We start from the raw sequence: 27,847 nt of genomic DNA on the forward strand, positions 1-27,847 counted from the left end.
TTTTTTGTTGTTTTTTTTTTTTTGTTTGTTTTTAAGAATAAGTGCTGAAGCATGATACATATCAAGTAGGCAAGAGTATTTCAGACTTTAAACCTAACTCACTACTGCACTAAAAACTATAAAGTGTGGCATCTCTCTCCAAAGTTGAGCAAAAAAGGGCAACAGTAAAGGCAGTATAGAAGGAAACAGTAGAGATGCCACAAGTGAGGACCTCCACACGTGATAACTCCTGGTTTGCATAAAAACAATCTTACGCCATATAAAGCTGTCAGTTTAAATAAGTGTACTTCCAAAATGCCAGCAATGCCGTAACTCTCCTGTTACCCAGTTGCTCACGGTCCAATTCACCAAGACCATCACTGCTACATCAAGGAACACAAGCATGCCCTTCTCGCATCCCAGGCTTTGAGCTACACATGTACCACTATGATGTAATTAGGGAACCGTGTTATCATAAATCAGTTTAAATAATTTAGTATCACTACTCAAGCAGAGAAATTTTAGTAATTTCTATTTCTGAAAACATCAATGAAGTAATAAAAATAGACCACTAATATTTTACAACTATTTTGCACAGGAAAAAGGCAATAGTAAGCAAGAATATCCCTACTTTCTTCACTTTACAGGAATAGAAGCAATAGATCTTTTCCATCATCTTCCATGACTGACAAACTCTGAATTGTGATAAGCTTCCTAACGGCTTCATCATCAGTTTTATCTTAACACTCAATCAGCATAGCTAGCCTGATTTGTGTTGGAAATCCTTAGTTTTCAAATTCATCATTCTGTAAAACATTTATTAAGAATAATCAAATGTGCAATCCTTCTAAGTGCGTATTATTCTACTACATGTGAACAATTATTTTAACTGGAAAACACGTATTTGCCTCCTAATTAAACAGTTAATCATTGATAACAGACTTGTTTCTGTTCAAACCAACCATCTGGGGGAATGTATACTTTATAATGATGCTTTACACAGTGAAAGGCTTTAAACCAGCTTGCACAAATGTCTCCTTCCTTGCAATAGCAAGATATCAACCATCAGTACAGCACACCTGTCAGAAGAATTTTCCCCCTGTAGAAGTGAGGTTTAGGTAAGTTTATTCATACTGTTATGAATAAAGCATACATACAGATTCCTTTTTCAAAGTTGTCATTCCCCCACCCCCACCCCCCTGTTCAATTTTCCAGTAATCTGAGTAACAGATACACTCTGTTGATAGGCCTATTGGAATAGACTGAGTTTGCAAAGGGAGACGGAGATGCAAGGGCATGGTATCCTGGAGAACACTTTGTATGAAATTTGATGCTCTTCAAAAGACAAAACCAAAAGCAGTGATGTTATAAAATGTTCATAGTATGTACTGCAACATGCAGTTTAGCTAAACAGATTCACTATTAAGAATGAACTTTGACAGTAGAAACTATATAAGAATAAAAATGCCATTTATAATTAAGCATAAAATTATTCTCACTCAGTATTAGTAATAACATTCCCAAAATCCTTTCAAGTTATTTTTAAATTTTATTGTAATCAGATAACTGCACGTTTTACAGCATAGTCACATATTGTATTTTGCTAGTCACAAACACATCGCCTTACATCACGATCCGCATCACTTCTGCTCTATACTACAAAGCCTATGACTGAATACAAAAAAAGTTTTACAAAAGAAACTGTTTTAAAGACTACAATAACAATAAAACCGTTTCCAGATAACAGCTAAAATTTTTAAAGGCATATCACTGTATAGTTTGACTGGAATTTCTAAACAGTAAGGAATGAAGTAAGTTTTAGTATCTGCGACGCTTGTTAGGTCCTTCAAAGTTGCCCCCTGGATTTCCTCTACCAAAGCCACCAGGTCCACCACTCACGGCACCTACACCACTCATTGGCGGCTGAGGAGTTTCAGAGCCCGTTCTACTAACCAGAGGTGAACCCATCTGTGATGGACCTCCTTGAGGGAATCTCTCATTATGCTAATACAAAGTCCATTTGGAACATGCCAAATGCGAATTACAACATAAACCACAAGTGGTGTTGTCATGAAGTTCAGCAGATAGTCCAGCAGAATCAGGATCACACATAGAGGGAAGAAAGGAGCAATTCAATTAGTTATTATGGAAAAAGAGCTGGAAATTAGAGTGCTAATGTTACGCTCCAACTTGGTAAAGCAAATTAAAAACTTCAGTATCAAAACCAACTCTGGTGATGAATATAACTTCATCCTTTCAAGCATATCTGAAGCAATACATATCCTATATATAACAGATGATACAGCAAACAGTAATTTTTTACCTGAGCCCTATTCTGCCTTACGTACCAACCACAACACTTCTTCCTTAAATAAATTAGACATAGAAACACTGTCTAACTAGGAAAAAAAAGTCAGCTTTCATACTTCTAGAAGCTGCAACTTTATTTTTTTAATAGCAATATAACCTACAGACTTATATACCCACCTATCTGTGAATATTTCAGTCTGTGCTACCTGGACACAGCCTTTTGTATGGCACTTCAAGAATCTTTAGACTTCTAAAATCCAGCCCAAATAAACTGACATGACTAATAACAAAATGCGTATCTGAACTATACTTATATATGTATATACTTAGTATATATGTAAAGCTTAATCTGAAGTATCAATATAAAACAAAAATCCAGTTAATGTTCCACATTTAATTTCCTCAATTCTGTGTCCAATATTAATAAAGATATAAGTGCTTACACAGATTTGGCTATAGCAATTAGGATCTAGAACAGAAAGCATGCATCTCAGCACTAACGATTCAGCATTTATGCAAGTGTTTAAAAATCGAACCCCACAAGATTAAATTTAAAACATTAACTCAACACAACATAAGCCATTAGAAGCACAGATGTATGGTACAATCAGATCTTGGAATAATTTGTCATTCATCTGTTGAGGACAGTTATGCTTTCAGAAGAGATTCCTTCTGTAGAGATCTATATTAACTGCCCAGGCATTCAGAGTTCAGCAAGAACAATCAACACCAGCACTTTATTTATATACCCAAATCAGAGAAGAAGAATTCTGAAGGTCTACCTCCAGTAACAGTAATAGAGCTGAACAATTTGGAGGTTTGCTAACTCATATAAATATTATTTTAAAACAGCATTTTGTCTATATAGATAAAATATATGCAACTTAAAGTTGTATACATGTGCCGTGCTTAAAATTTGACACTGAGTAAGAAAAAAGTTACTTCAACAGTAGCATAAAGATCTACTACTGCTCCAAAGTACCTTATAATCTGCAGTACTGGTTAAAACTGTTAAAAATATCTTTAACTCATGCTAGCTTGTTAGCAATAGATATTAATTTCAACAAACAGTTAAATCACATACTCTGATAACTTTCACCATTTCACTTTTGGACAAAGTCATGTCATCTTTCCAACAAGGACCCTTCTCTCCAGCTACCATTAAAACTACGGTAATTAACTACCTACAATAAAGTATGGAAGAGGGGAAGCTATTTTTGAAATGTTATTTTCAAAGATAATCTATGTTTCAAAGGACTGCAGTGGAACAAAAATAAGATTGTTCCATATTTCCCCTAACAGACTTCAGAAAAGCATCCAATTTAAAAACTGGTCTGGTCTGAAAAGCATATTCTCTATTTCCCTCAGTGGAAAGGAACTCTTACAATGTTTTTGGTACACAGTCCTTAGTGGAACTTTAGAGTGTCTTTCCATCAACAGGAAAAATTTATTACAGCTATGTCTTTCTCTAGCAGCCTGCCCCTCAAAATAAAAACTTTTGAAGTCAAAACATGGGGTGGAGAGGGGGGGGAAGAGGGAACAAACGCTAACCACCAAAACAAAAAGATCATAAAAAACACCAAAACAAAACAAAACAAAAACACAAAAAACCACCCCTAACCCCCCAAAAAGCCTCCAGTCTGTCTTTCAGTTGCATGCAGAAGGAAATGCGACTAAGAAAAAAAAATTAAAACATGATCTTTGAAGTGTCAGTATATTCCCTACATTTCCATACCTGGAATGACTTTTTGTAGAAAAACAACAGTTTGAGATAGATACCATGATTTACAATACCATGTTCTTTTCCTTACATCTCTCTCTCTTTTTCAGTGTTTATATAATCACAAGAGAATGTTCCAGAAGTGACCAGTAACAGCAGTGTACAGCAAAAGCTTCTCTGAAAACCGTATTTTGTGCAAAGCATCCCACTTGCTTTGTGAGAGTGATACAACTGGCAAAATGACCTGGCTCCTGTGTGAAGTGAGATCCTCTCCGTTAACTGGCAAAGACCAGGCTCCTTGTATATTCCGTGCTCTAATCAAAATCTCATTTTCCTCTAAGGAAAAAAGGATTCTGTCCATACTTTTATTATTATAGAGATTGATTAATTTGCAGATGGGATACTGTTAAGAAGGCATATGTGACATATGCAGTCAAAAAAAATGCACGTTCCAATAAAACTATGATGCAATCACTGTTTACACTATATACTCCTTTAGATCACACCACTAGAACATCCCAGTATTTACAGAATACTAAAAGATATGTAAAAATCGGGTTAAAAATTATAGTTGTTTCTCTATATAAGACATTACAGGTAGGAAAAGCAACTGGCTATGAGATCAGAGCAAAAATGGCTAGTGCTTTAACTGCATCCCAATGGCATATCTACTCAATAAAGAATTCTCAATCTATACAAGACACTCCCTACCACCCCTGGCAACTGGACAGTATTACTCTTTCTTGACTGATATGAGTTATCCCTAAAGGCTGTTGTCACACTTATTTTCTAAGCAGTGTAGTTACTGTCATAATCTGCTTTCAACAGTGTTAGAAAGAAAATAACAACACTAGTTGCTTTAAAAAATTAGAAAATTTACACAAAGATATCTTCACACTACATAGCTTCCAGCACTTAACCGTTCATCAAAAAACCCAAAAAGCTAATACATAGAATTTAGTTTCACAAAAAAAAGCAAATGCCTGCATTTACTGACTACTCTGGTATGTTGTTCCTTCTTCAATTCACAGGAGATTTCCTTCTGAGTTTTTCTTTGACCAGTCATACCCGTAAAGGTTTGCCACAGGTGCTGTACGTTCTAAACTCAATTTAAAGACTGGTTACTGATCAAACAACTCGACCTCTTCCTAAAGGAAGTATTTTCACAATAGTATCAAATGAAGATTTCTCTTCTGTGTTGTACGTTATTTTCATGAACAAGTTTTAGCAATTAGTGTTACGAGATTCATAACAGATAACATGTTCTTACACAGTGTGAAAATATCTTTGGTAACAAAAATGGGCCATGAGACATGACAGCTATTCAAAGTAATTAAATTTGTGATACGTTACCACTGTTCCATTATCTGGCATCATTGGTGTTCCCATATTTGCAGCTCCTTCTGGTCCCATGGAAGGACCAGGACCCATTGCAGGGCCAGGTAAAGTTCCTCTGTTGTTCATATTCATACCCATCATTGGAGGAGGGCCTTGGTTACCAGCAGGTGCTGGGCTAAACGCATCTATGCAAAACAATCTACACTTAGAGCTGTCCTATCTGAATTACAATAATAAACAAACAATTTACAATATTTTAAAAGCCAAATGTACAAGACTTCCAATACTTGAAAAAAAATATTCTTTGAGACTGTACATTTATCTCAATCATCTGCTTTTAAACAGATTTTCATTAATGCCTATTAATTTGTATTACATAATCTGCCTCATGTACTTGAAAATCCTGAACTAAATTTACAGCTAAATATAGCTGTACAGTTTCTGTGCAGGAATTGAAGTATTCATATAGCATATACATACACAACTCAGCAAAAATCTCAAGTGATTTTGCAGTAATTGGCAGCTATAAGGCGACCTGGGGATCATAACATTAAATTTACATTAGCAAGAACTGTTTCATCAGTATTATAATAACTGTACATAGTGTGACAGTATATTAGTCTAACATCTAAAAGCAATATCCAATACGGTACTCAACTTTACAATAAATTATTTGTAATATGGCATAAATCTTGCATTTAAATGTACTTTATGAAAATATCAGAAAACTAATGAAAGTTTTGCTAGAATTCAAACTGACAGAACAGTCTCCTCCAAAAATTCTGATTTACAGTAAGACATAGAATAAAAACTTAAAAACACCTTTTGAGGGCATCATTTAGCTATAATATTGCACTAGGACATGCCACTCTGCCGGTAATCACTAACATACTCAACAGGTAGGTAAAACTGCCTTTGCAACATTTTTTCACATTGTTATAAGAAAGAAAAATGTCTGGTTATGTGTATTATTTCTATATGCTCTTATGAAATATCAACTTTTAAGACTGGTGGTGATGCATTTTTTTCCTCTCAAAAAAAATAATCCACTCTTCAGCCAAAAGCGTGTACCCAAAATTTGGTAATGGAAGAAGCCACGCCTCTGCAGTCTAGTCTACGTTTTGAGACATGACCATACAGAAGAATATCAAGAAATCTGACATGTTACTAGACCAATAAATCTGTTATTTGTATTTCAGAAATCAACCTCTCACCTCTCATCACAACTGTAACTTCTTTGGTAATGACTAAGTGTATATCATTGTAAGCAGACCATTTGGCACAGATGCAGTACTAGGACTGTCTTCAGCTATGCAAAATGCATCTTCATTACCTGCCCTGAGTACACCTATCACAGCAGTTGGTGAAACCACTGTATCCAAGATACTACTGCTCTAAATTGCAGACCTGAGCTTGACCACATACATTATGCCAACTGCAAGCTGCTTAGCCAAAACAATCCATACAACATGTAAAGTTCTAAATAAGTTTATTAGAATGAACAGAGGGAAAAAAGGTAATCCTGAAAAGAACTTACTTGAGCTTAGTCATGAGAAACTCCCAAGACCTTGCCCTGTGATACTAAGCCAAATCAAAGGTATGTGCAAGTCAGATGCTCCTTACCCATTCACAAGCATGATCAGTTCATGTAGCAGGTAGATCATGCTATGGTTCAAGAGAATTACAGTTCAATATGCCTTAAAACTTTTTTTGTTTATTTTAGTGTCATGCATTTAGTGATTAAATAAGGAAGAAAAAGGAGAAGTCTAAACTGTCAATGTAAGGGGAAGTCTTTCGTTTCAGAAGTTACATGTACTCTGAAGTTGTAAGATGGCAGTGCTTAGTGCTGGTAGCAGTGCCATTAACTAAAAGTAGTCAATGCTCATTTACCTGCTATTGGCTTGCTTACCAGCCTAGCTAAACTTAGGCAGCTGGGCACACACAGACAGTGTTCACTCACCCTTCACCTGCAATGAAGTTCTTATCCTCTGTATCATAAGTGTACCCATATTGCTTCCAGGGTGGTGTATAGTGACCTAGCGTATCAAACCTCTACATTACCAAGCCAGTTGTGGGCAGAGTCGGTTCAGACAAGAGGACAACTAGGGAGGGTAATACAAGGAGGGAATGAGGCCCTGGGTAGTTCCAGCAAGAGGCCACTACGGCATTTTTAGCTATACCTCAGGAGTCCTCCTAGTTCCAAAAGCAGACCCTAAGAGCTAACCACCTGATTGCATGTTTTCTGGTGATGTTAGCAGTTATTTCATTTGACCTGATTCAGCAACAGATGGAAAGTAGGTATCATTGTCCATGCCACAACACACGGACACTAAGAAAAGGTCTTTTTCTGCAATCTGGGGGGCTGAAAATGTATACTTTTAAATGCTGAACCGCAGAGCGGGCAACAAGCCATAATAGATAATCCTCACCAATGTAGAGATAGTTTAAAAAAAATTTTTTTTCCATATTGAAGTTTATCAGCTGCTCTTAGCATTATAGATCCTGTTAAGTGCTATGATGAGGCATATAGATTATCTCAGAAGTTGTCTGCCACAGAAAATGTAAAAATAAGTGGTCCTGCACAAGTCAGCCCAAAACTAATTAAATCCATTGTAGAGGTGTCTTCTATTATCACACAGGTACTTCCATTACCAAAGATACTTCAGCTCCCCACCGTGCCACGTGATATAAAGTTGCAAAAGGTACAGTTAAAGATCAGTTAAAGAAGTCACAATTCCAACAGAAATGTTGAGAAAGGATGCAGAGATGAGCAATTAAAGGTCTACTATAGGATTTGGGGGTCAGGTTTTTTTGTTTGCAGTGGTAGTGTTGTTAATGGGCTGACAGAAAAAAAAACTCCACACTGAGCTAACCTAAAAGCTAGATAATGTGGAAACAGTGTCTTTACCTATTAGTTATGGATATTTTCATTTTTTAAAATAGTAGTTCACTGTTACTATAGTTTCTTCTAGAACTACACATTTCTAAAAGCATTTTTATCAAGTTTAAAGCTAAGTCATAGCACAAAGCTTATAACACATGACTATGATGAACTGCTACGTATTAAAACACGACAAGAAAAAGACTGAACTGATTGCTATAAATACACATTTAAAATCTGTACATAAAAAGTACATCTGGCAACTACTGGCACAGTATCAATATTTACAAAGTCCCCTAATTAAATTAAATTTTCAAGTAGGCTGCAGTAACATGCAAAACTGTTAAATAAAATTTTTTAAAAGTTGCGATTTATGCTTCAGCTTATTATTAGTAGGTAACTTTACAATTCCTTTTAAAGCTCTCTATCTTCACTGAAAGAAAAAGTCTATTTCTGTTTTGCAACTCTGTCTCAATAAATGCAAGGAAATAGTGGAAAACACTTTAAAATCTGAACCAAGCAGATTCATTAGTCTGTAAATTCACCTTACTCAAAAGGTCAAGTGACAACATTTACTGAGTTATATATACTTTCAAATAACTTTTCTTTATACTATCATCTTAATGTATTTTAAATGAACATCAGGAAGCTTCCAAGAGATATATATTGACAATTAATACAGTTCAGTAAGATGTGTTTTTATAAAGAACTATTTTACATTTCAGGCTTGTTTAAAAGCAGATATTCTGGATAAGTTAGATTCCAAATTGTTTCCTGTTTCAGTGTGCATATACAGAGCAAGCACTAATTATCAAGAACGTACCTTTCTAGACTTCACAGTAACAGTATTTTAAGTCATAAAAGTGAACTACAAATATTTGCAAATACAGACTTGCAATAAATGAGTAGAATACCAATCACATAATTCATTAACCTTTTGTCAGGTATGTCAAGAACTCCGCAATTCTAAGCCCAGTTTCATTTCAGGGCATGCAATTACAGTACTAATGTCCCCAAACAGGTAGTCCCTCCAAAAGAACGCCGAATACTTTCTGAACAAAAAATTCCTCTTTTGTATCAGATAAATTCTAGAACATTTCCCTTCCCTGCTGTTTTGTTTCTCTTAATTTGCATATTGTATTTTCCTCCCACAGGTAATCGAAACAAAAATCTACCTTGGGGTAAAAAATGCTGCTTGGAAGGAAAATACATAAGGGTGTGTTGTTTGTTTGGTTGGTTGGTTTTTGTTTTTTTGTTTTTTTTTTTTTTTTTTTTTTTTATTTATTTATTTATTTCCTAGTACTGTTTACTCCTTTTTTAGCAGTAGTCATCACTAATTAGTAATGCTTGAGTAACATGTACAGTCCCAAAGAAGAAGAAATTTTAAATTAAAGCCTTTTTCCTCAGATCCCTACCTCCCATGTTTATTGCTCCACGAGGACCCATATCACCCATTCTCATTTCCTGTTCTCTCTGAAAGTAAACATAGTTTTCATGGTCAACCTATCATTCTTAAAACATTCCCATTCACTCCATGAAAATACAAATTTTCACGTTTCAAAACTTTCCATTGATTACAAACACATACAAGGAATGAAGTTAACTATACTCATCTGGTTTTATAAAATGAAGTAAATTCAATATAGCAATGCTGTACATTTTTGCATAACAGTAATGGCTAAACATTCCAAGTTTCATTTATCAGATGCAGCAATCTAAAGCTGCCAAACAGTTCTGTGATCAACTGCAAATGAATCCATCTTCATACAGTATTTTTCATAAATAAGAGGTATATTTACATATCAACTGTAATTAAAGAGGTCTTATTATAGTAGCACCTAAAGGCTGTGGTTCAATAATGCAGTCCATCTGGCTTCATGACTCAAAAATGCTTGTGTTGATTAGAAACTGAGCTCTGATGTGTTCTGTTATGGTTACATAAACTCAATCTGTCAGTTCATCTTTTTTCAAATCGTTTTGACTTAACTTGCTGGTGGTACACTTTTTGATCTATTATATCAAGCTATTGATCTGTGATTTCAGATACCAACTATCCTTCTGAAACCAGCATAAAAATGTATCAACAAAAACCATGCAACACTCAGTTATACTAAGTAAACAAATCACATGCCAAATTGTCCAGATCCAATTGATGCTCAATCACCCAACAGTAAGAGCTGTGACATGATTAATCATGAACCACGTCCTCCTGTGAAACAATACTCAAAAGGTAGTACCCAGACTGGTAAAAATCATCGCTTAGGAAAAAAACAATAAATATCAAAGATAATTCCAAGGGATTTTACTATTGCTGTTCACATCAAAATAATGAAATAGAAACAAATTCATAATTCAAACTGAAAACTAATGACTTACACAAATTTTTGCCAATTTTGTGCAAGAATATGAAATATTCCACTCAAGTGAACACGTGCTAAGAGTAAGCATATGCAAAAAAATTACCCAGATCTGAAAACGATTGTACTTTAAGAGTGCACATTCGGATGTACTTTGGAAACAATTCCATATATGAAGCAACTGAAAGTCTTGAAAAGAGTAATATTTAAATGGAAATATTAATAAAATAAAAATATTTTCATACTATTTTTGTGGTTTCAAAAAGCTCCTTTTTGTTCAACAAGTTTGGGATGCCAAATTTGCAGCTCCTATCTCCACACAATTAAAGCAGCAGACACCAATATTTGACAGAACAGTCAGTAGTTTTGTAAAAACATCCTAGTATGGGAAATTGTCATAAGATCCATGCCAAAAGACTCTCAAGGCCAGTCACTTTGTTTCTAGTAACTCATATTAGTCTAGAAAACATACTTCTATACACTATTTTCAAAAGAAGATGCCTTAACATGGAGAGAAGAATTAAGACCTCATGACCAGAAGACACAGAGGCAAGTTTATGGTCCAGCTACAAAAGGCTGTTCATGAGCACTAAGAAGGACCTCTTCTCTCTCAGGAACCTGTTAATACTTTGTAACACAACACACAACTACCTTGTCAGATGTTTCACAGTAATGTCAACTGAAATGTTATGTAATATCAGCAGTCCTATTAGGATCAATTATACCCACAAACTGATAGTAATGTCAGTTAGTCACAAAATCAGCATATGACCTTGTTGATATTACTCTGCTTTTACATTTCTGCTCCAACATGAAGCAACAGAAGGAAAAGTGAAGTATCATCCCTAATCCAGCTCTTCCCTAGCCCAACATGGTAGAATAGCACCACAGCTACCAGTTACACCCCTCAGACTGTGCATGCACGCATGCAGGTCTATGTGCACGTGTCAACAGCAAGACATGCCACAAACAGCTCCAACATACTCTTTAGCTACAAGGGAAAGTACCAGATTTTGGATTGCTGCATGTAACTTACTTGCTGCATCTCAGGTTCAACTGCAAGCTGGTGGTTGCTTTTTTTTTAAATGTGTAGTGTGCCATATAGGGCAGGGCTGAGTACAATACAAGCTAGACAAGGATGTTAAGTAGGGAGGCGTAAAGATGTACCAGTTACTAGAACTTGTTTTCTCTCCAAAGGATAGAAGCCTTGGCAAGTTATAACACACTTTTTATTTAAAACCACACTGCAGTTCCTCCTAGCAATAAACCATTTTTTTCTTCAGCTTGAAATGCCACCAATCTTCAGTTAACAAGTACAAAAAAAAAAAAAGAGGGGCAGAACCCGTAATTATTCTCTTTTTAGTTTACTCAAGTGTTAATGTCATGTTACTGACAGCATGTATCATTAATATAATTAAATGCTTGACATATAAACTAGAAAAACACGTACTTGGATAATGTGCCAAAGCTTGTACTTGGAGGACTTCAGATGGTAATAAAAATCCAGCCCTATTCCATACAAATCATATCCTAGACAACCATTTACCATATGAGCACAAATAAATCATTCCAAGTAAGTTAACTATTCCATGGGTTTTGTCCAAAATATAACAGAGAAAGAACACCAATGAGCAGTTACAACAGAGTAGCTGAAGCAGTGCCGGTTGATATTTCAGCTGACCTGAAAGCTTCATTCTCAAATACTTAAGCCCTTTGCAGAATATAACAATGACAGTATTATCTTCTCAGAGCTTCTTCTCCTCACTATGCGACTGCTCATTCTTCTGCTGCATGGCAGCCTGTTCCAGCCCCTTCCCCAAAGCCACCCATAACTACCCATCAGAGGGAGTTAAAATTGAGCAGCAATTTTTTTTAAATTAAGCAGGCTGAAACTTTACTAGAGCAATATGTGGGGAGGCGATTAAGAACCTCTGAAGTCACACGGTACCTGGGAAAACAACTTAAACTGTAAGAGAACAAGAGAAGTGGATAATATGCAATTACAAGGCAAAAAGAAAGCTGTAAGACAAAATGTCTAGTAAAGTGTAATTAAATCTTCAGGAAGATTTAAAAACAAACAAACAAAAAAATCAACCAAAACCAAGGAAAACAAAGAAGAATATCCTAAAAAGGATAATTGTTTACACAACTTGAAAGCTTTTTAAATGACTTCTGTTGAAGGGTTCTTGCAAAATACTTCAGATTTGCAACAACAACCCTCAAGGAGGTCTGGTTCGTTTGAATATCTGCTTTTAGAAACTGCTACGATGGCAACTGTGACATTATACTTGCTAATTACTTCAGATGCAAGCATTAAATTTGAGATTTCCTCACAATTCCAACTCATTTTGTTAGTTCTAACAAGCAGATTTACACAAAAATGTTGAATACACCCGGTTTTCAAATCACATGTAGCGTAAATTTAAAATACTATGCACTCTTCCCTTTTTAAAAGTATTACAAACAATATTTCTTGAGCATCTGAAATCTATCATGTTCTTACACTTCAATCACCAGTGACAGCAGTAGTCTAAGTGGACAGAGAACTGCCAAGACGATCCTTCTGGGTTATTTAAATATATTAGGTTATTTTTAAGTCCACTCTATAAAACTATGGAAACTAACTGTTTTGATAAGACACCCAAGAACTGACAGGAGAATGTATCAAATGCAACTCCCTTCTCACACTGAAAATAATAAACAGTCATAAAACTGTGGGGTTTTAACTGACAAATCAATACTGTTTTTCCTGGAAACAGGTCTTGCAATTGCAGCACCCCAACAAAAATTAAAAATTTGTCTCCAAATGATGCAATATTCACGGTAACAAAACCGTCAGAAAAAATACAGTATGGAATAAATGCAGCATGGAATATTTTAGAACAGCAAAAAGCAAGATATCAACAGAAATATTAAGATGACAGATCATACAATCTTCTTCAAGTTTTTTTGGCCAGGAGATGCAATTCCCAATTAGCATAGGACTACTCACTCACCTTTCAGCTAACAAACAGTGACCAAAATAACACTAAGACACAGCAACCAAAATTGCTTTATCAAAGAAAGAACACTTACCACATAAACAGTTGAACTGAAATACATTCACAGTGCTGTTGATTCTCATGTGTTTTCATTAACATGGAAGGTGAATTCTAATCTCAGGCAGACTTTGTATCTTTGCAAACAGGTATGACATTTCTGTACCTCTTACTAGAATTTGTTACACCCTTCCAGAGTGGTTTATTTCATTACGTTCTTTGTAGAAAAGAAAAATTACTTCCAAAGGCCTCTCCAAGAGGCATAAGACACTTAAACCTTAGACAAAAGTGCAATTTCCTGAAAGACGCCTGTATTTTAAAGGTAGAAATCATACAGGTGGTTGAAGTTGCTAGTCTGGCAGTCAGAACTAGAATTTGGGGGATGCTTTTGATTACACATTGTCTTTTCCTCAGGGTATTTTACTTTTTCACTTCAGTGACTAGCAAACTGGAAGTTAAACTGCCAGCAAGGAGTTAAGACTGATGAAAGCTTTCTCTTCCATCCACCCCTATCATTACCTTTCCCTCTTTGGCTTATTCATCCATTAAGATGTGTGAGATCCTAAAGTTATAATACAGACAGATATAAATATGTATAGTATATATAAGGTATAGGAGATAATATACATAAATAGAGAATATACAAAATAGTTCATTTTATTCCATCACATGCAGTAATAGTAAATAATTAGAAGTGAAAAATACTGATCTTCCTTCAAAATCCAAGGTTTTTGCATGCTCCTGAGCACTGCAACCTAAATCCAGAGCCAATTCCTCCACTGTGCTGGATGTCATACCAGATAGCTCCAGAGATCTCTTCCAGCCTAAACTACTCAAGAATTCTACAAATTTCAGTGAATTTTCAAAACTGTGTCAGTTCCCATCAAGGAGTTTGAAAAAAATAAAAGTAAGCTCTCTTGCCTCACACAAAAGTATAGAGGCAAATACACTGAACTAGATAAAGTAAACGTAGCTACAAAACACATAGCATACAGGAAATTAGAAAGCCCTATTTTTCATTAGGAAGTCTAAAAAAAAGAATTTTCATTATGTTTAGTCGCTGTCAACAGGATCTGATCTTTGAGAAAAAAAACATTCAAACAGGGCTAGACCAGGTAGATCAAGCAAATTTCCTCCTTAGTGACTCAAGCCATGAATAGAGTTGACAGAAAGCACTGAGTTATACCATTAAAAAACCTAAACATTATAAAACCTATCACATCACTGCATAAAGTATGTGCAGATACATATATTCCAGTAAATGCTGCAAGTTGGAAACAGCAAAACTTCAGGAATGCATTTGTGAAAAACCTCCATGTACTACATCTTTGTTCTCTGCTTTTTCCTGGGAAAAAACAAGAAAAGCCTTCAACTTTTGAGGGGTCCCTCCCTCACTTCCCTTCTACATCTTTTGGAGAGGACTCAGTTGCTGAAGGTAGTCCTCAGCATCTAAACCCCCCCCCCCCAAAAAAAAAGGCAGATAAAACAAGATAAAAATACTTACTACTCTAAGCTACAGTTATTCTTTGAAAATACAAAAAAAATTTTACCTTGAACAATTTTTGAAAATCACAGCTGTATTGTAATAAAAAATATAAAATTTATATTAATGTGCAAGAAAGCTACCACAGCATACTAAAACCACCAGTTTTAATATAGTTCGTAATATATACTAGTATATTTTCCACAAAACTAGTGAAGGATTGGGTAGGATAGTACTCCATTATACAGATTCAAAGCATTGAAAAGCCTCTCAGTGCATCACCTAACACATATTATTAACACTGGGAAAGAAAGAAGTGAATTGCAGTCTTGTGTGTCTGCCTTGCAGACTGAGAAGAAATTAATTTCCAGAAGAAAGTTACATATTCTCTCAAACTTGCTTTTAATACCATTTCTGATCTTCATAGTTTAAGAGCTTCCTTTGTTTAGGAAAAACTAGCTTCTGCTTTCCAAAACATGCAAGTCGTTGGTTTTTTTAGGGGGAGAGAGTACTGTGCAAAGTACTGCCCATAGGCTTTGGTTTCTAAGTTATCCTCCTACAGCTGGATGTAAATCCCAATCTGAAGAAAAGTTGACTCGTCATCAGTCCTCACGTGATGTTCAAGTCATGTCTACACTGGTAGTTTTAGAAAAGAAAGTAGTTTAATTATATTAAGATTAATACACATTACAAAGACATTAAAGGCACACTTCACTAACCAACAACATGTAATAAATGCCTGAAAGAAAATGCTATTTAATAGAGAAGAGACAGCCACCGCGCTAATCTAAATGATGTAAGCCCACGGACCACTTGGAGTCCCTTCAAATTTGTGAGCATCAAGGAGACTAAAAGATCCCAGAAACTGCAACATTAGAACTGCACACGTTAGCACTCAAAAAGGCTGTCTTCAATAGCAGTTGTAAAGTCTCAATAATGAAATCCGTTTGAAAACATTCAAGAAGGAACAATTACTACATGACTATTATTCTCCAAAGATACTGCTGCAAGTAAGCTTTTTCTCTTAAGACCAGTCACATTGAAACTGGTAAGATTTTAACTTTTCCTCAAAATCCAAGTCATTAATAGTCACTGACTTGGATGCGGAGATGTTCACCCATCCTCAGTATTAAAAACTGGCCACCACTACTGAAGAAGTTGTCTACGTGCCGACAGTGACCTTCGACAATAAACTTGAGAAGTGCAGTCTTTACAGAACATATATAGCCAGTCAATAACTTGAATAAAAGCACGGATAAATATATTTTCATTTAAAAAGCTTGTGCTTTTAAAAGACTTTTTATCACATAAGCTACTGCAGCTTCATTTTACACAGAACTCATACATTCAGAATGTTGTATTACAGGCCAAAAATTCAAATGACAATCTAGCTTGTTAACAAAAATAATCTAAAATAAGCCAAGATTTACTGCAGAATCTACTCTGTTAATTACATAAGTTTCATTCATAGTGAGATTTATGTCCTTTCTGCTTCATTATTTTTATCTTGTAGTTACTTCCTGTTTGATTTTTAATACTACATTTAAAACACTGTATTTATATATCAACATTTCTGAGGTTTCTTCCCACCTCTCCTAATTCTATTTGTTATAATACAGTAAAATACTGTATATACATATACAGAATAAAGCTGACTAAAAAGGTTCCTCATTTTCTCACAATCTATGGAAAATGTTACTCACCAGCCAAAAAACTTCATATATACCCAAGGCAAAACCTGGCCTCAAGCTACATATAAACAGTTGGTAGGAATAAAATCTAAATATTTTAATTCCATTACTCTAATAAATGGTAAATAAGTTAATAAATGGTAATGGTAATAAAAAGGTGCTTAAAGAAGGTAACCACTCTAACACATCTGAATAACCTTTTATAAAAAGACACCTATATATTAACTTTCCTAACAGTAACCCCCTGATTACAACATTCTGTAAATTAATTTGCTTCTGCTAGAGTTAAGAGCCCCTTTAGATCCATGGAACAAATATATATAAACACTTTTCCCATGTCTATTTGCCTTATTTTTTTAATTACAGCAATGAAATTAAAAAGATAAATTAAATACAGTTCAATAGTTCAACTCTGGATACAAATATTTTTTCATTTGTAAACAATTCAAGGCACTTAACTCTTTACTTACCTGCAAAGCTGCTTTCTGAAAGCAGTACCCACTGTATCACCAAGTTCAGAACTGACACGTAATGGAATTACATTACCTTCACAATACACCCACATCTTCAGGGGCATATTAGAGAATTTTATGCTGCAGCTTAGAATTATTCTGGATTTGTTTTTTGTGTTTATTTTTTGTTTTTTTGTTTTGCTTGTTTGCTTGTTTTTGTTTTCTTGTTTGTTTCGTTTTGTTTGGGTTTTGGTTTTTTTTTTTTTTTTTTTTTAGCTAAAGAAACAGTGTGAGAGTAGGTAAGTACCAAACAAACATCCACAGGAGCATGAAGGATACCTTACTTTCACAGGAGGCGCTGCAAATGATTTAATTTAAGATGTGCTCCACAATTCACATTGGTGGGAGTGGAGCTGAAGGGCTGTGTAACTGGCAATGAAGTCTAGACTAGTACCATCCTGCAGAAATACACTGAAATGTGTTAAGAAAACTATATGTTAGGAAACAATGCTACAGTTTAGATTTCCCAAATGTTACATTCTCCTTGCACAGCAACAAATCTAGGCAAATATTAAAACAGAGAGAATGCTGGACTGATTCAAAACAACCATTTTCCCCAACTGCAAGATCAAGGATGAGAGAAAAAAAATGAAAGCCATCAATGTTTACTTAGAAGAAAAATTAATCAGCAAGAATATCCTTTGTCAGGAAGTGTTTATGTAAAAATCTAACTACTACTTAATTAGAATGTAGAATACAACCTTGAAAAATCAACTTAAAACATGTTAAAAGCAGCACTAGTTACAGCCACAGTACACCAAATACAATACTTCAGACTTCTGTATTACTAATTTTTCCTCACCTCATAGATACTATATATATGCTGACTGAACTGTAACCAAAAAAAGTTGTAGTTGGTACTCCATAATTGAACTGAGTTATCAAGTAAGTAGAATATGCAAGTATTCACCAAAACGAAGCCGGAAGCCAAAGTTTTTCATTGCTACAAAGAGGTCCTGTAGAAGAAACTTCATATGAAGTCTTTTATACACATTATAAATGTTGTTCACAATCAGAATAGTTCAATGTTAAGATGTCCCCAACAAAATTCTGGCCTGTCCACACATACAGCCCTTCAACATACAAAACACAAATAAAGCATCAATGAAACCAGGCCAGTTTGCTCAGGAAAATTAGTTTTCCAGTGAGTACTTTTATACAACCTGGAGGTCATTTCTTGTAAAACAGGCTAAAGATGAGGCAGACCTGAATGAAGATGCTTATCGTTTGAATAAAGTGTTCCAAGGAAAACAATATACGTTGTACCAGGCAGTTTTAGCGTTTTAATCTGAAGTTTGAGAAACTAGTCATTGGAACAAATCCAAATGGATTAAGAAAAATTGCTTTCTAGTTTAATCCCCTGACCCAAGTCTACACACAGTAACCCTTAAACTACAGTGTCTCCTTTCATCAAAAGGTATCTAACAAAACCTATAGACCTAAAGGTCAAAACCATGTTAGGAACACAATAGGCATCTCAATGAATAGGGACAAACAAAAATAGCTGGTTCTTACCTAAAGAATATACAAGTTCCCCTACAGATAAACAAATGTTTAATAATTCAGAAAGGGCAGGGGAGAAAATATAGACTCCCGAAGTAAACCAAATTTTAAAAGGATTATAAAAACTGGCATTATCTACAGAAGAGAAAAAAAAGCCTGAAGAATCTGATTTTTACAATATATTGTCTTTTTCAGATCTTTTGTATTAATGCATTTAGGAAAGACACTTACCAGGTAACATGCCACAAGTATATCAACAAAAGAACATTCAGCAACACAAGTAAAAGCAGTGTGCTTCATGTCAGTACAAAAGAAAACCAATACAAATGCTCTTTAATCCTACACAACGTGAAGCCTAAATCAGTTATCCATTAGCCATTGCAGGAAATCATAACAGGGACAGAAATTTTAGTCAGGCCTGTAGCAACAGGACATGGCATAATGGTTTTAAACCATTACCAAGAGGGTAGATTCAGACTAGACGTAAGGAAGACATTTTTTACAATGAGGGTGGTAAAAACACCAGAACAGGTTTCCCAGAGACATGGTGGAAGCCCCATCTCTGGAGACATTCCAGGTCAGGTAGGATACAGATCTGAACAACCTGATCTAGTTGAAGTCCCTGCTCACTGCAGGGAGGTTAGATGAGATAACCTTTAGAGGTCCCTTCCTACCCAAAGCATTCTCTGATTCTACAGTAAAGTCTAGGAAAAGCATCTTTAAAAAAAAAAAAAAAAGGAAAAATATTTAAAATTTACTTTTTTAACTGATTCTTTTAATGTTACTTGCTATTAACCAAGATATTTAACTCCCCATCCCTCCGCACAGTTACAAAACAGGGCTACAGAAACTCAGGTTTTTTTCCACAACCCAGTACTTATTAAAAAAAGCTATTCATCTAACTACACCTAATCTTTGGAAAATTAAAGTGGAACCTAAAGAGATTTGATGGAAGACAAATAACAGACTTAAATTACACATTCATCACGGAAGATTTAATAACCCAAAACAAGCATTAGATCTGGTAATGATATAAACATACTTTATGCCTACACTACAGAGAGGAAGCTTGTGAAATATTCATGACAAAAACTAAATATTTTAATAAAAAAACAGCATTTAGCCTGGCCTCAAAAGACAGGCAACCTCACGAAGTCAAGATAATTTCTGTGTCTCACTTTATTGCATTACCACTATTAAAATTTTCACTTCATGAGAGCTACTGAAGCAAAATGTTAGATGCGAAGAAAAAGGTCAGAGGCTTACTGCTCACACTAAGAAAACAAAATACTCAGGGGGCACTGGCTCTTGAGACAGAAATCAGATCTATAAATAACCTTTCCTCACACTAAGCAAGAGCTCCATTAACAGGTTTCTTCACACCAAAAAAATACTGTTTCTACAGAAATTTCATTTATTGCTTGTTGCAAGTTTTCCTTTAAACAGACCCTTTGACTAAAGACAAGGTTTTCTAAGCAGAGGAACTTATTATGACTACAAGTCTCAAGGCCACCAAGTAAGACCTCAGGATTTAAGACAGGTGGATGAGTCCAAAATATGTATGAAGTAGACAACTGAAACTGAAAGTTAGTTTCTTCTTAGTCTGGGTAAATATGTACAAACTCCAAGCCAAACTTAACTCCAGTAGCTGAGGAAGAAAAAATGAAAATTATTAGGGCAAATATTAATTTTAGCTTATTCAAAATAGGCAGGGCATTTAGCAAACACATTAACAAAGGATTTTTATATATTATCTATAAAAGCCTCCAACTTACTTTTCAGAAGATGAAAAACTGAACAACTCTGTAGCTGAAGAACTTATGTAAGCAGAGTTTAGCAATTTTCAGAAGTTAAATAAGACTTATTAAAATCTGCTCTTCAATCATTTTTTATTTTTATCTGTAGAAGCTATGAAATAGGGGAAGCTAATGGGATATTATATAAACAAGCACACAAGATGCATTTCCATTAATAATTGAACAAAAATGGCATCTGCTAAATCTGAGGCCTCATGAAACGCTAAGCCTGACAAAGACTGACATCATTCTGCCATTGCATATGAAGCATCTGAAAAGTTTTAAGTTCCTTGATCCATCAGTCTTACTGAAAGAAAAATAAGTTAAACAAAAGTAGATAATCTAAAGAATACATAAAAAAAAATTACCTATCAATTACTGTAGAAGAGATCAAACCTGGGAATGCTTACAAGCAGTATTGCAACACCTAAATTCATCCTGGACATTTATGGACACTTGAAAGCACATTAATGGACAAAAATTAACTTGTGACTGGTCACCCATTTGCAAGCTCACATGAAGTACATATTAGAGTGTTCTGAAGTACTTTGTACAAACATTAGATGATGGCAACAGAGTAAAACACGTTAATTTCTTAAATTTCTATAGTGCAACAAAAGAAAATTTATCACATGACCCTTAATATTCACCATTCACACATACTGAAATATAGTTAATAAAATAAAAGTGGTATTGTAAGGATTTGCTCCATTACTGAAAAATTACCTTAAGTAGCATCCTTGATACACAACATAACCTATAGAGTCAATTATGAACCATCTTAGAATTATAAAGAAAAAATCTTTTTCCACCAACAGCTTCAGTTTACATGTAATAACACATAAAATGCTACAAAGACGGCTGAAGTTCTGCAGTGATTTTTATGCAGTGTCTTTTCATGAGGAAAACAGATAGGACAGTTAAAATAGTTTTTATATCTGGCAATGTAATTAAAGGTTGAAAATAATTTATTTTGTTTCTGAAAAATAATACAAATTTTAAGGACTGTTAAGGTATTATTATTCTTGCCTAAAGCACCAAATTTGGTATCTAAACTACTGCGGAACAGAAGAAATACAAGATTTGAGTATCTGACCACCGACACCTAACACTGCAATTCTACAAAAATAAAAATTGCGCTATGGCCAAAGCTATCACCAACTACAAAATCACAAGCTGAGTATTTAGAAACTGCTTGCTCAAAGGCCTAGCTTATGTTTCTTTATGCATAATCACTTAAGTAAAATCACTGCCAAGAAAGCAGCAATGTTTTGTCAGGTTGGGTTTTTTTTAATCCTACTTTTAACAATCTTCCTCTCTCCATGCTAGTTTTACCTTAAGGTGTCAAACACGAACTGCTTCTTCCACAAGCATATATAGCTGGATTGCAGTAAGGAGGTAATTCATCTCTCCCAACCAAGTTCTACAAAAGAGCCTTCATAAAGCAGCTTAGCTTTATAGCAGTTTGTTAAGAAAGAGACTTTATCCATACAGCCTCAGAAAACTTCAGCACCATCAGCTTCATTAATAGGCTGTCAAGGTAAAATAGCCAAAAATTTATTACTAGTAGAAAGCAAATAAAATGTTAAAAGATCCTTGGAAATTTTCATTAATTTATTTATTATTGGAAATCTACCTTAGCTTTGTTTATTTTTTAATAAGGTAGGGAACAATTCTGCATTCAGTGAAAATTCAAACTTCTTAGATACCTGGGGCTTTTGAGCATAAGAGAATTAGAAGTCAGAAAGCCCAAATGCAGTTCTATTCACTTAAGAGACAAGAAGTGCAAAAAACTATTTCTAAATTACTGAAGTCCAAGGCAATCTAATTGATAGTCTTGTTTCAAAAACATCTCCTACTTAACCTGCAAGTGAATGTACAAGTGAGGGACAACATATACCCTGATAGGCTCAAAATAATGAAGAACTAGGAAGCTACATTTATGAAGCACTTCAAGGAAAGACAAAACTCTTAGAACAGACACTAAAAGTGGTGCTTCTTCAGTCAAGTTTCTGGCATTCCTAAAAAAGCTTTGAAGTTTGTTGTCGTTTTGGGACGTGCTTTCTTACTCCCTTGCTCTAATCTGTCCTAAAGCTTTCCATCCAAGTCCACTACAATCTCTGCTTTTGAGGCAATCCTCACTGCTTTAGCATCTGACACTTTATACTGATGCTTCCAGAACATCCTTGAGCAGCAGTGCTTCTGTTTAAGAAAAACTGAAGGAAAGCAAAACATCTAGAAACAATTTTTGAAAATACCAGCAGATTAAAAAAAAGTATTTAATACACAGTCTTACACAAAAGAACAGTAAGCGTTCAGAAATTGAAACTGATGAACTCACAAGAAACAGTTCCTTAGATATCCAAGTTAGACTTGAACAAGGGGAAGTTTCCTTCAAAGAAAGAGGACAAGCACATGCAAAAATTGCAACTCTCTCTTTAAACCGGCAATAAAAGAGCTGTAAACTGTAGGCCAGTATCACAGCTATTGTTTCATTAAGTACAATACCCATCTGACACTATCTTGCAGTGTTACTACAGAATTAAATCTGTGCACCATGGAACTAAAACTACAACTCTTACGTATTTTGGTCTCTTTTGTAAATACATGAAAGTTATTTTAATACCCTAAGTTCAAATCACTCGCTTTTCACTCTTAAGTTGGTGACATGAATAAAAGTAGTTCCTAGAACCGGAATTAATTTAGTAAAAAGGCTCTGATTTAGCTTTAATGATGTAAATCTCTGTAAGCCATTGACAGATGGATAGTAAACACTGCACAGCTTGAATGTATTATTAGCACTCAAAAGTACTGTTTGATTGTGGGTTGTTTTGGGGTTTTCTTCAGTATTTGTGCTGCTGAAAAATAAAATACCGCTTCAAATCATCATCAGCAAGCTCCTCAGCAGCAAGTATGTATGCAAAATAGAAGTTTGCAAAATATTACAGGACAAGTTTCCTGATGAAATTAGAATGCATACAGACATAGTTGAAATTTGCTATTACAGCTAAGTTTTACAAAGCAAGGGAAAAACACCCTAACCAGTAAGTGTTTATTAGTAACTCACCTAGATAGTGATCATACAACTAGATCTATAAATTTAGGCATCACCATGCTGCCCATTAGATTAACACTCAATGCCATAAAATTTTTAATGTACACCATCAGCATGAACAGGAAAAGAAAGCCCCACACAGAAAATATTTTTATCATCTGCAACTAAACCAGGTAACTGGTAACTGCATTAAAATTGATTACGAGACATTTCTCAAAAGTAGCTATACTAAAAAAAAAAAAAATCAGAAGTTTAGCACATTATAGAAAAGATAAAGAAACTTTAAACAAGAAAGCCTTATACTGCTGCCTTATATAAGAGGTTCCAATTCTTGTTGTCATTGCACTTACCATTTATGTCCTCCTTTTATACTGAATAGTAAAAAGGGATAGGTTATAAGTGAAGGAAGCTTACTTTTCAAAGCTTTTAAGAAACAAAAACAAGGATTAGAAACAATTATTATTTCCCTTCTAAATACATGGTTGGTAGAAGACTTTAATATGTTAAAGATTACGCCAAAAGAGTTTATCAAGACCTGATAAGATAAAAACTATTCACCAGTATGATAAAAAGCAATTTTTACCAAGAGTAAACTTCTAAACTCTTAAAATGGAAAGCAACTTTTTTCAGTGTATGTACAATGGAAATCCGAGACTAGACGTAACTACCAGATGCCTAAACCATTCTATGACTCTACAGAGTCTGTTCACAGTAAACAAATATTTGAATAATTTTTTTTTAAAAAAAGTAGTTGTATAAGAGTCTATTAAACTGAAAAACATTAGATAAATCATTTTGCAATCTCTAGAAATGGTTTACAATTCTCTGCTGCAAAATGAAAAGGCTTTCTCAATTCTCATTCACACTATACAAATGAAATAATTACCTAAAGACATACTACAATGAAAGCCTATAAAATGATAGGCCATGATTATTTATATAGCTGCCCTTATTAAAAAGTTACTAAAGAAAGTAAATAAATGCCTTTCAATTTTGTTGCAATTCTTCCTCTTTTAAAGTTCAAAGAATGTTAGAAGTAAAAGATAAGTCAACAGATGACCAGAATACTCAAGACAAACATTTTTTAACAATTATTGTATATGCCACGTTCAACTTTCCATGACATTAAAAAAACCACACCTGTAACTATATACTCCTTTATATAACTTACAACAGTGTTGGCAGGGTTGTCACTGCACACCCACTTCTACAGATTTTCTCAGTGTATTAATTAGTTCCACATGACCACACAATTCCAGCAATGCATCTCAGAGGGAAAGCTACACTCTTCCAAAGAGTTCTTCCACCTTTACCATTCCCAAAAATAAAAAATTTCACCATACCGAAGTCGCAAAAATGCTGCCCAGGGATTGAAGGGCTTCCCATCTGAACCCTTCCTCTTCCCTTCACATGCTACATTTTTGCCACATTCAGCACACCAGTTTGAACAGTTTCTATTCACACAGAATTTTGAACCTGAAGATGCAGAGAAGCATCAGGATGGCCAAACTGTGGCAAGCAATTCAAGCACAGAAGGGAAGTAACATTATCGCAAGACAGCTGCAACAGGAAAACTGTTGTTGTAGCCAACATTATTTTGTTTACCCCGAGCACCCCAAGCTGCAGGATATAGGCCACAACCTCCTAACAGCAGTGGGAATCGGAGGAGCTACTGCCACCTCAAGCCAGAGAGTTTTCTTCACAGCTTCTCCTTCCTACAGCTCTCTGCAGTGAATAGAATGGGTCTCAGATCAGCCACATGAGGATTTTGACAGCTTGTAGAGTCAGAAAAGCCAGGCCACTCCAAAGATGCTACATGAAGGCATTAAGGTGAAATAAAATTTTGTATTTGGCACTACAGAAGTCACAAAAAGTGCCATTTCTAAATCACGTCAAGACAAACATTATACGCTATTTCACATTATACATTTAATAATATGTGGGAACACACTAAAGAACATTATGAGCTTCAAATTCTAGATTTTCAACACCTCAATGAAAAGACATGCTGAAAGCTGTCTCACTGTCTCACAGCATGAGCCATTATGGAAATAAATTTTTCTGCTGCAAGTTTCTCAAAACACAATCAGCAAAATCAACTGATAGCTATTAGTAACATCAAAGGAATTTTGCTTCCTTCCTATCTTTACTAAAACCACTAAGGGTCAGAGGATGGGAAAACTCCTCTGAGAACAGGAAATTTTCTAATTCTCTTAGGATGTCTCAGACCATAAATAATGTGTTTTTCTCAACCCTACAGAAAATACTATGCTATAGAATGTAGCATAAGTATTTTGTCCACAAAACAAAAAAAAGTAGCTGTTTATTTTTGATTTAGGTATCACGTTGTACCTGTAAAGGGGAGCAAAATTCGCTCCTTCAGACTACAGTTGTTACAGCTATCATAAAAGAAGATTGTCTGGATCATTTATTTAGTGCTTCCTCACCAAGAACAGCTGTAACAGTAAAAGGGGTTCTTCCCACATGAAACTAAAGCATTCACAACACAGGTTGCATTCATTTAACTACTTTGGTTGGTAGGAAAACAAAACTAAATTAAAAATCATACCCTTGACCTCGATCATGAAAATCTACAAGCTGACTACTCTGATACCATCATTTTGCTAGTCCTGCAGGATGAGTCTTCAGACACAGAAGACACCTAAATTACTAATACAAATAATGTAGCAATTACAGGAGAGGATAATTTTTTTCCACCTTTCTAATCTTTCAGTCTCTTTTACTAAAGATTTTGAATTTTTCCTCATCTTGTGTTACAGTAGGGTCAAAGCAGATAGCAATTTTGGGCTACATACGAAGTTAAAACTGCCCATTTTGTTTCTGAAGTATATTATTCTTATTAAGTCAAGCATAAATCAAAACCAGCAATTCAAACAAGCTTAACAGCCTGAGCTGTTAAAAAATCTAAATCTTCAAACAAGGACACCACCTCATAGAAATATAATTTATTCCCATGACCCTTCACTTAGAAAAAAATTCATTGTTTCATTGGAAAATTATTTTTTCAAATAAAAAGGCAAATTATTATCTGAACACCTTCACTTAAGTGTTACATCACTAGCTTGCAAGAAAAATAAGAGTGATGCCACCATACAAGAGAATAATTACACTACTAAATGCGTACCACTCCACTCATGAGAGCGATGGAATACTGAAGAAAAAAGTAAACAAGAAGTCAGCAGCTCAATAGCTAGTATATAAAAATATTACAAGAAAATAGTATTTTACAATTTGGACTTCTGTCATAAAATTTTACTTACATTGTCCATGAAATTCGGCTTAAATCCTCCCTCCTGCTGTCGTCGTAGTTCCTCCTGTTCCCTCTGGCGGAGCATCTCTTCTTCACGACGCCGATGTTCTTCTTCGTGCCTAGAATGTTTTTCAAAAGCTATGTCAACAAGCATGTTAATACTGCCAAGAGACACATTTTTCAATCTGAAAGGTGTTTGTTTTGTTCTTTTTTTCTCATCTACACTTGTGATATTTAACATAAAAAGTATAAACTCAATCAACATGATGACACTGTTTATTTTCCCAAATTTTAGCAAAGGCATGAAAATAAATATTTGCATGAGTCAGATCTTAAAGGAAAAATTGTACCAGAATATCAGGTGAAAAATGACCCAAAACCGTCTTCAAGACTATAAATTTGCAATGCTGCTGTTCCACGTGCAGATCACCTGCCCATAAATCTCATGAGCATATTCATACCCACTACACCATTATTACAGCCATGCTTCAGTCACAAGGGTAAAATAAATAATATGAAACAAAAATGTTTACATTAAGATATTTCTAAACTATTCAGAAAGTTCAGAAATTTACAACAGAACTGGTAGAGCTGACATAAAAAGACTCAAGAAGTACTTGAAATCATTGTTTTGTATTAGCATTAAGTGATCACTTCTCTATTCAAGAACAGCAGGCAGGAACATCACAAACTATGCTTTTGAATAGCAACTTTTTAGCAGCAGAAACATTTTTAGCTGACAACAGAAGCAAGCTTTACAAGCTAGACTTTGTAAATTCACACAGGCCTATGCAACTGCATGCCACCCTGCACACACCAGACGACAAAATACCTCAATTGTATCTGCTTGCGTTTTTGAAGTTCTTGATTTCGAAGTTCTTCCAAACGCCTCAATTCTTCTTGACGTCTCATG

At 34.9% G+C, this 27,847-nt stretch overlaps 1 protein-coding gene across 1 annotated transcript; it reads right to left on the reverse strand.

The window, feature by feature from the left end:
• Positions 1 to 1,505: 1,505 nt before the first annotated feature.
• PSPC1 (paraspeckle component 1) lies at positions 1,506 to 27,847 on the reverse strand. Its single transcript, XM_008937120.1, has 5 exons — positions 27,767 to 27,847; positions 26,945 to 27,053; positions 9,644 to 9,701; positions 5,363 to 5,532; positions 1,506 to 1,983 (listed from the first exon to the last, which is right to left on the reverse strand). Exons 1-5 carry the CDS (start codon positions 27,844 to 27,846, stop codon positions 1,798 to 1,800), a joined length of 603 nt encoding a protein of 200 aa, XP_008935368.1. The 5' UTR covers position 27,847; the 3' UTR covers positions 1,506 to 1,797.

This window comes from Merops nubicus, unplaced genomic scaffold, assembly GCF_000691845.1.
Source record: "Merops nubicus isolate BGI_N331 unplaced genomic scaffold, ASM69184v1 scaffold23413, whole genome shotgun sequence".
Taxonomy (NCBI): domain Eukaryota; kingdom Metazoa; phylum Chordata; class Aves; order Coraciiformes; family Meropidae; genus Merops; species Merops nubicus.

Bases quoted from the DNA above. Each gene is read 5' to 3' on its own strand.
- PSPC1 (XM_008937120.1), bottom strand. From the start codon at position 27,846: ATGAGACGTCAAGAAGAATTGAGGCGTTTGGAAGAACTTCGAAATCAA. The intron at 9,702-26,944 runs GTAAGTAAAATT...GTTTACTTTCAG, and splicing joins AGCCGAATTTCATGGACAAT to AGAGAACAGGAAATGAGAAT. The intron at 1,984-5,362 runs GTAACGTATCAC...ACTTTGTATTAG, and splicing joins TGCCAGATAATGGAACAGTG to CATAATGAGAGATTCCCTCA.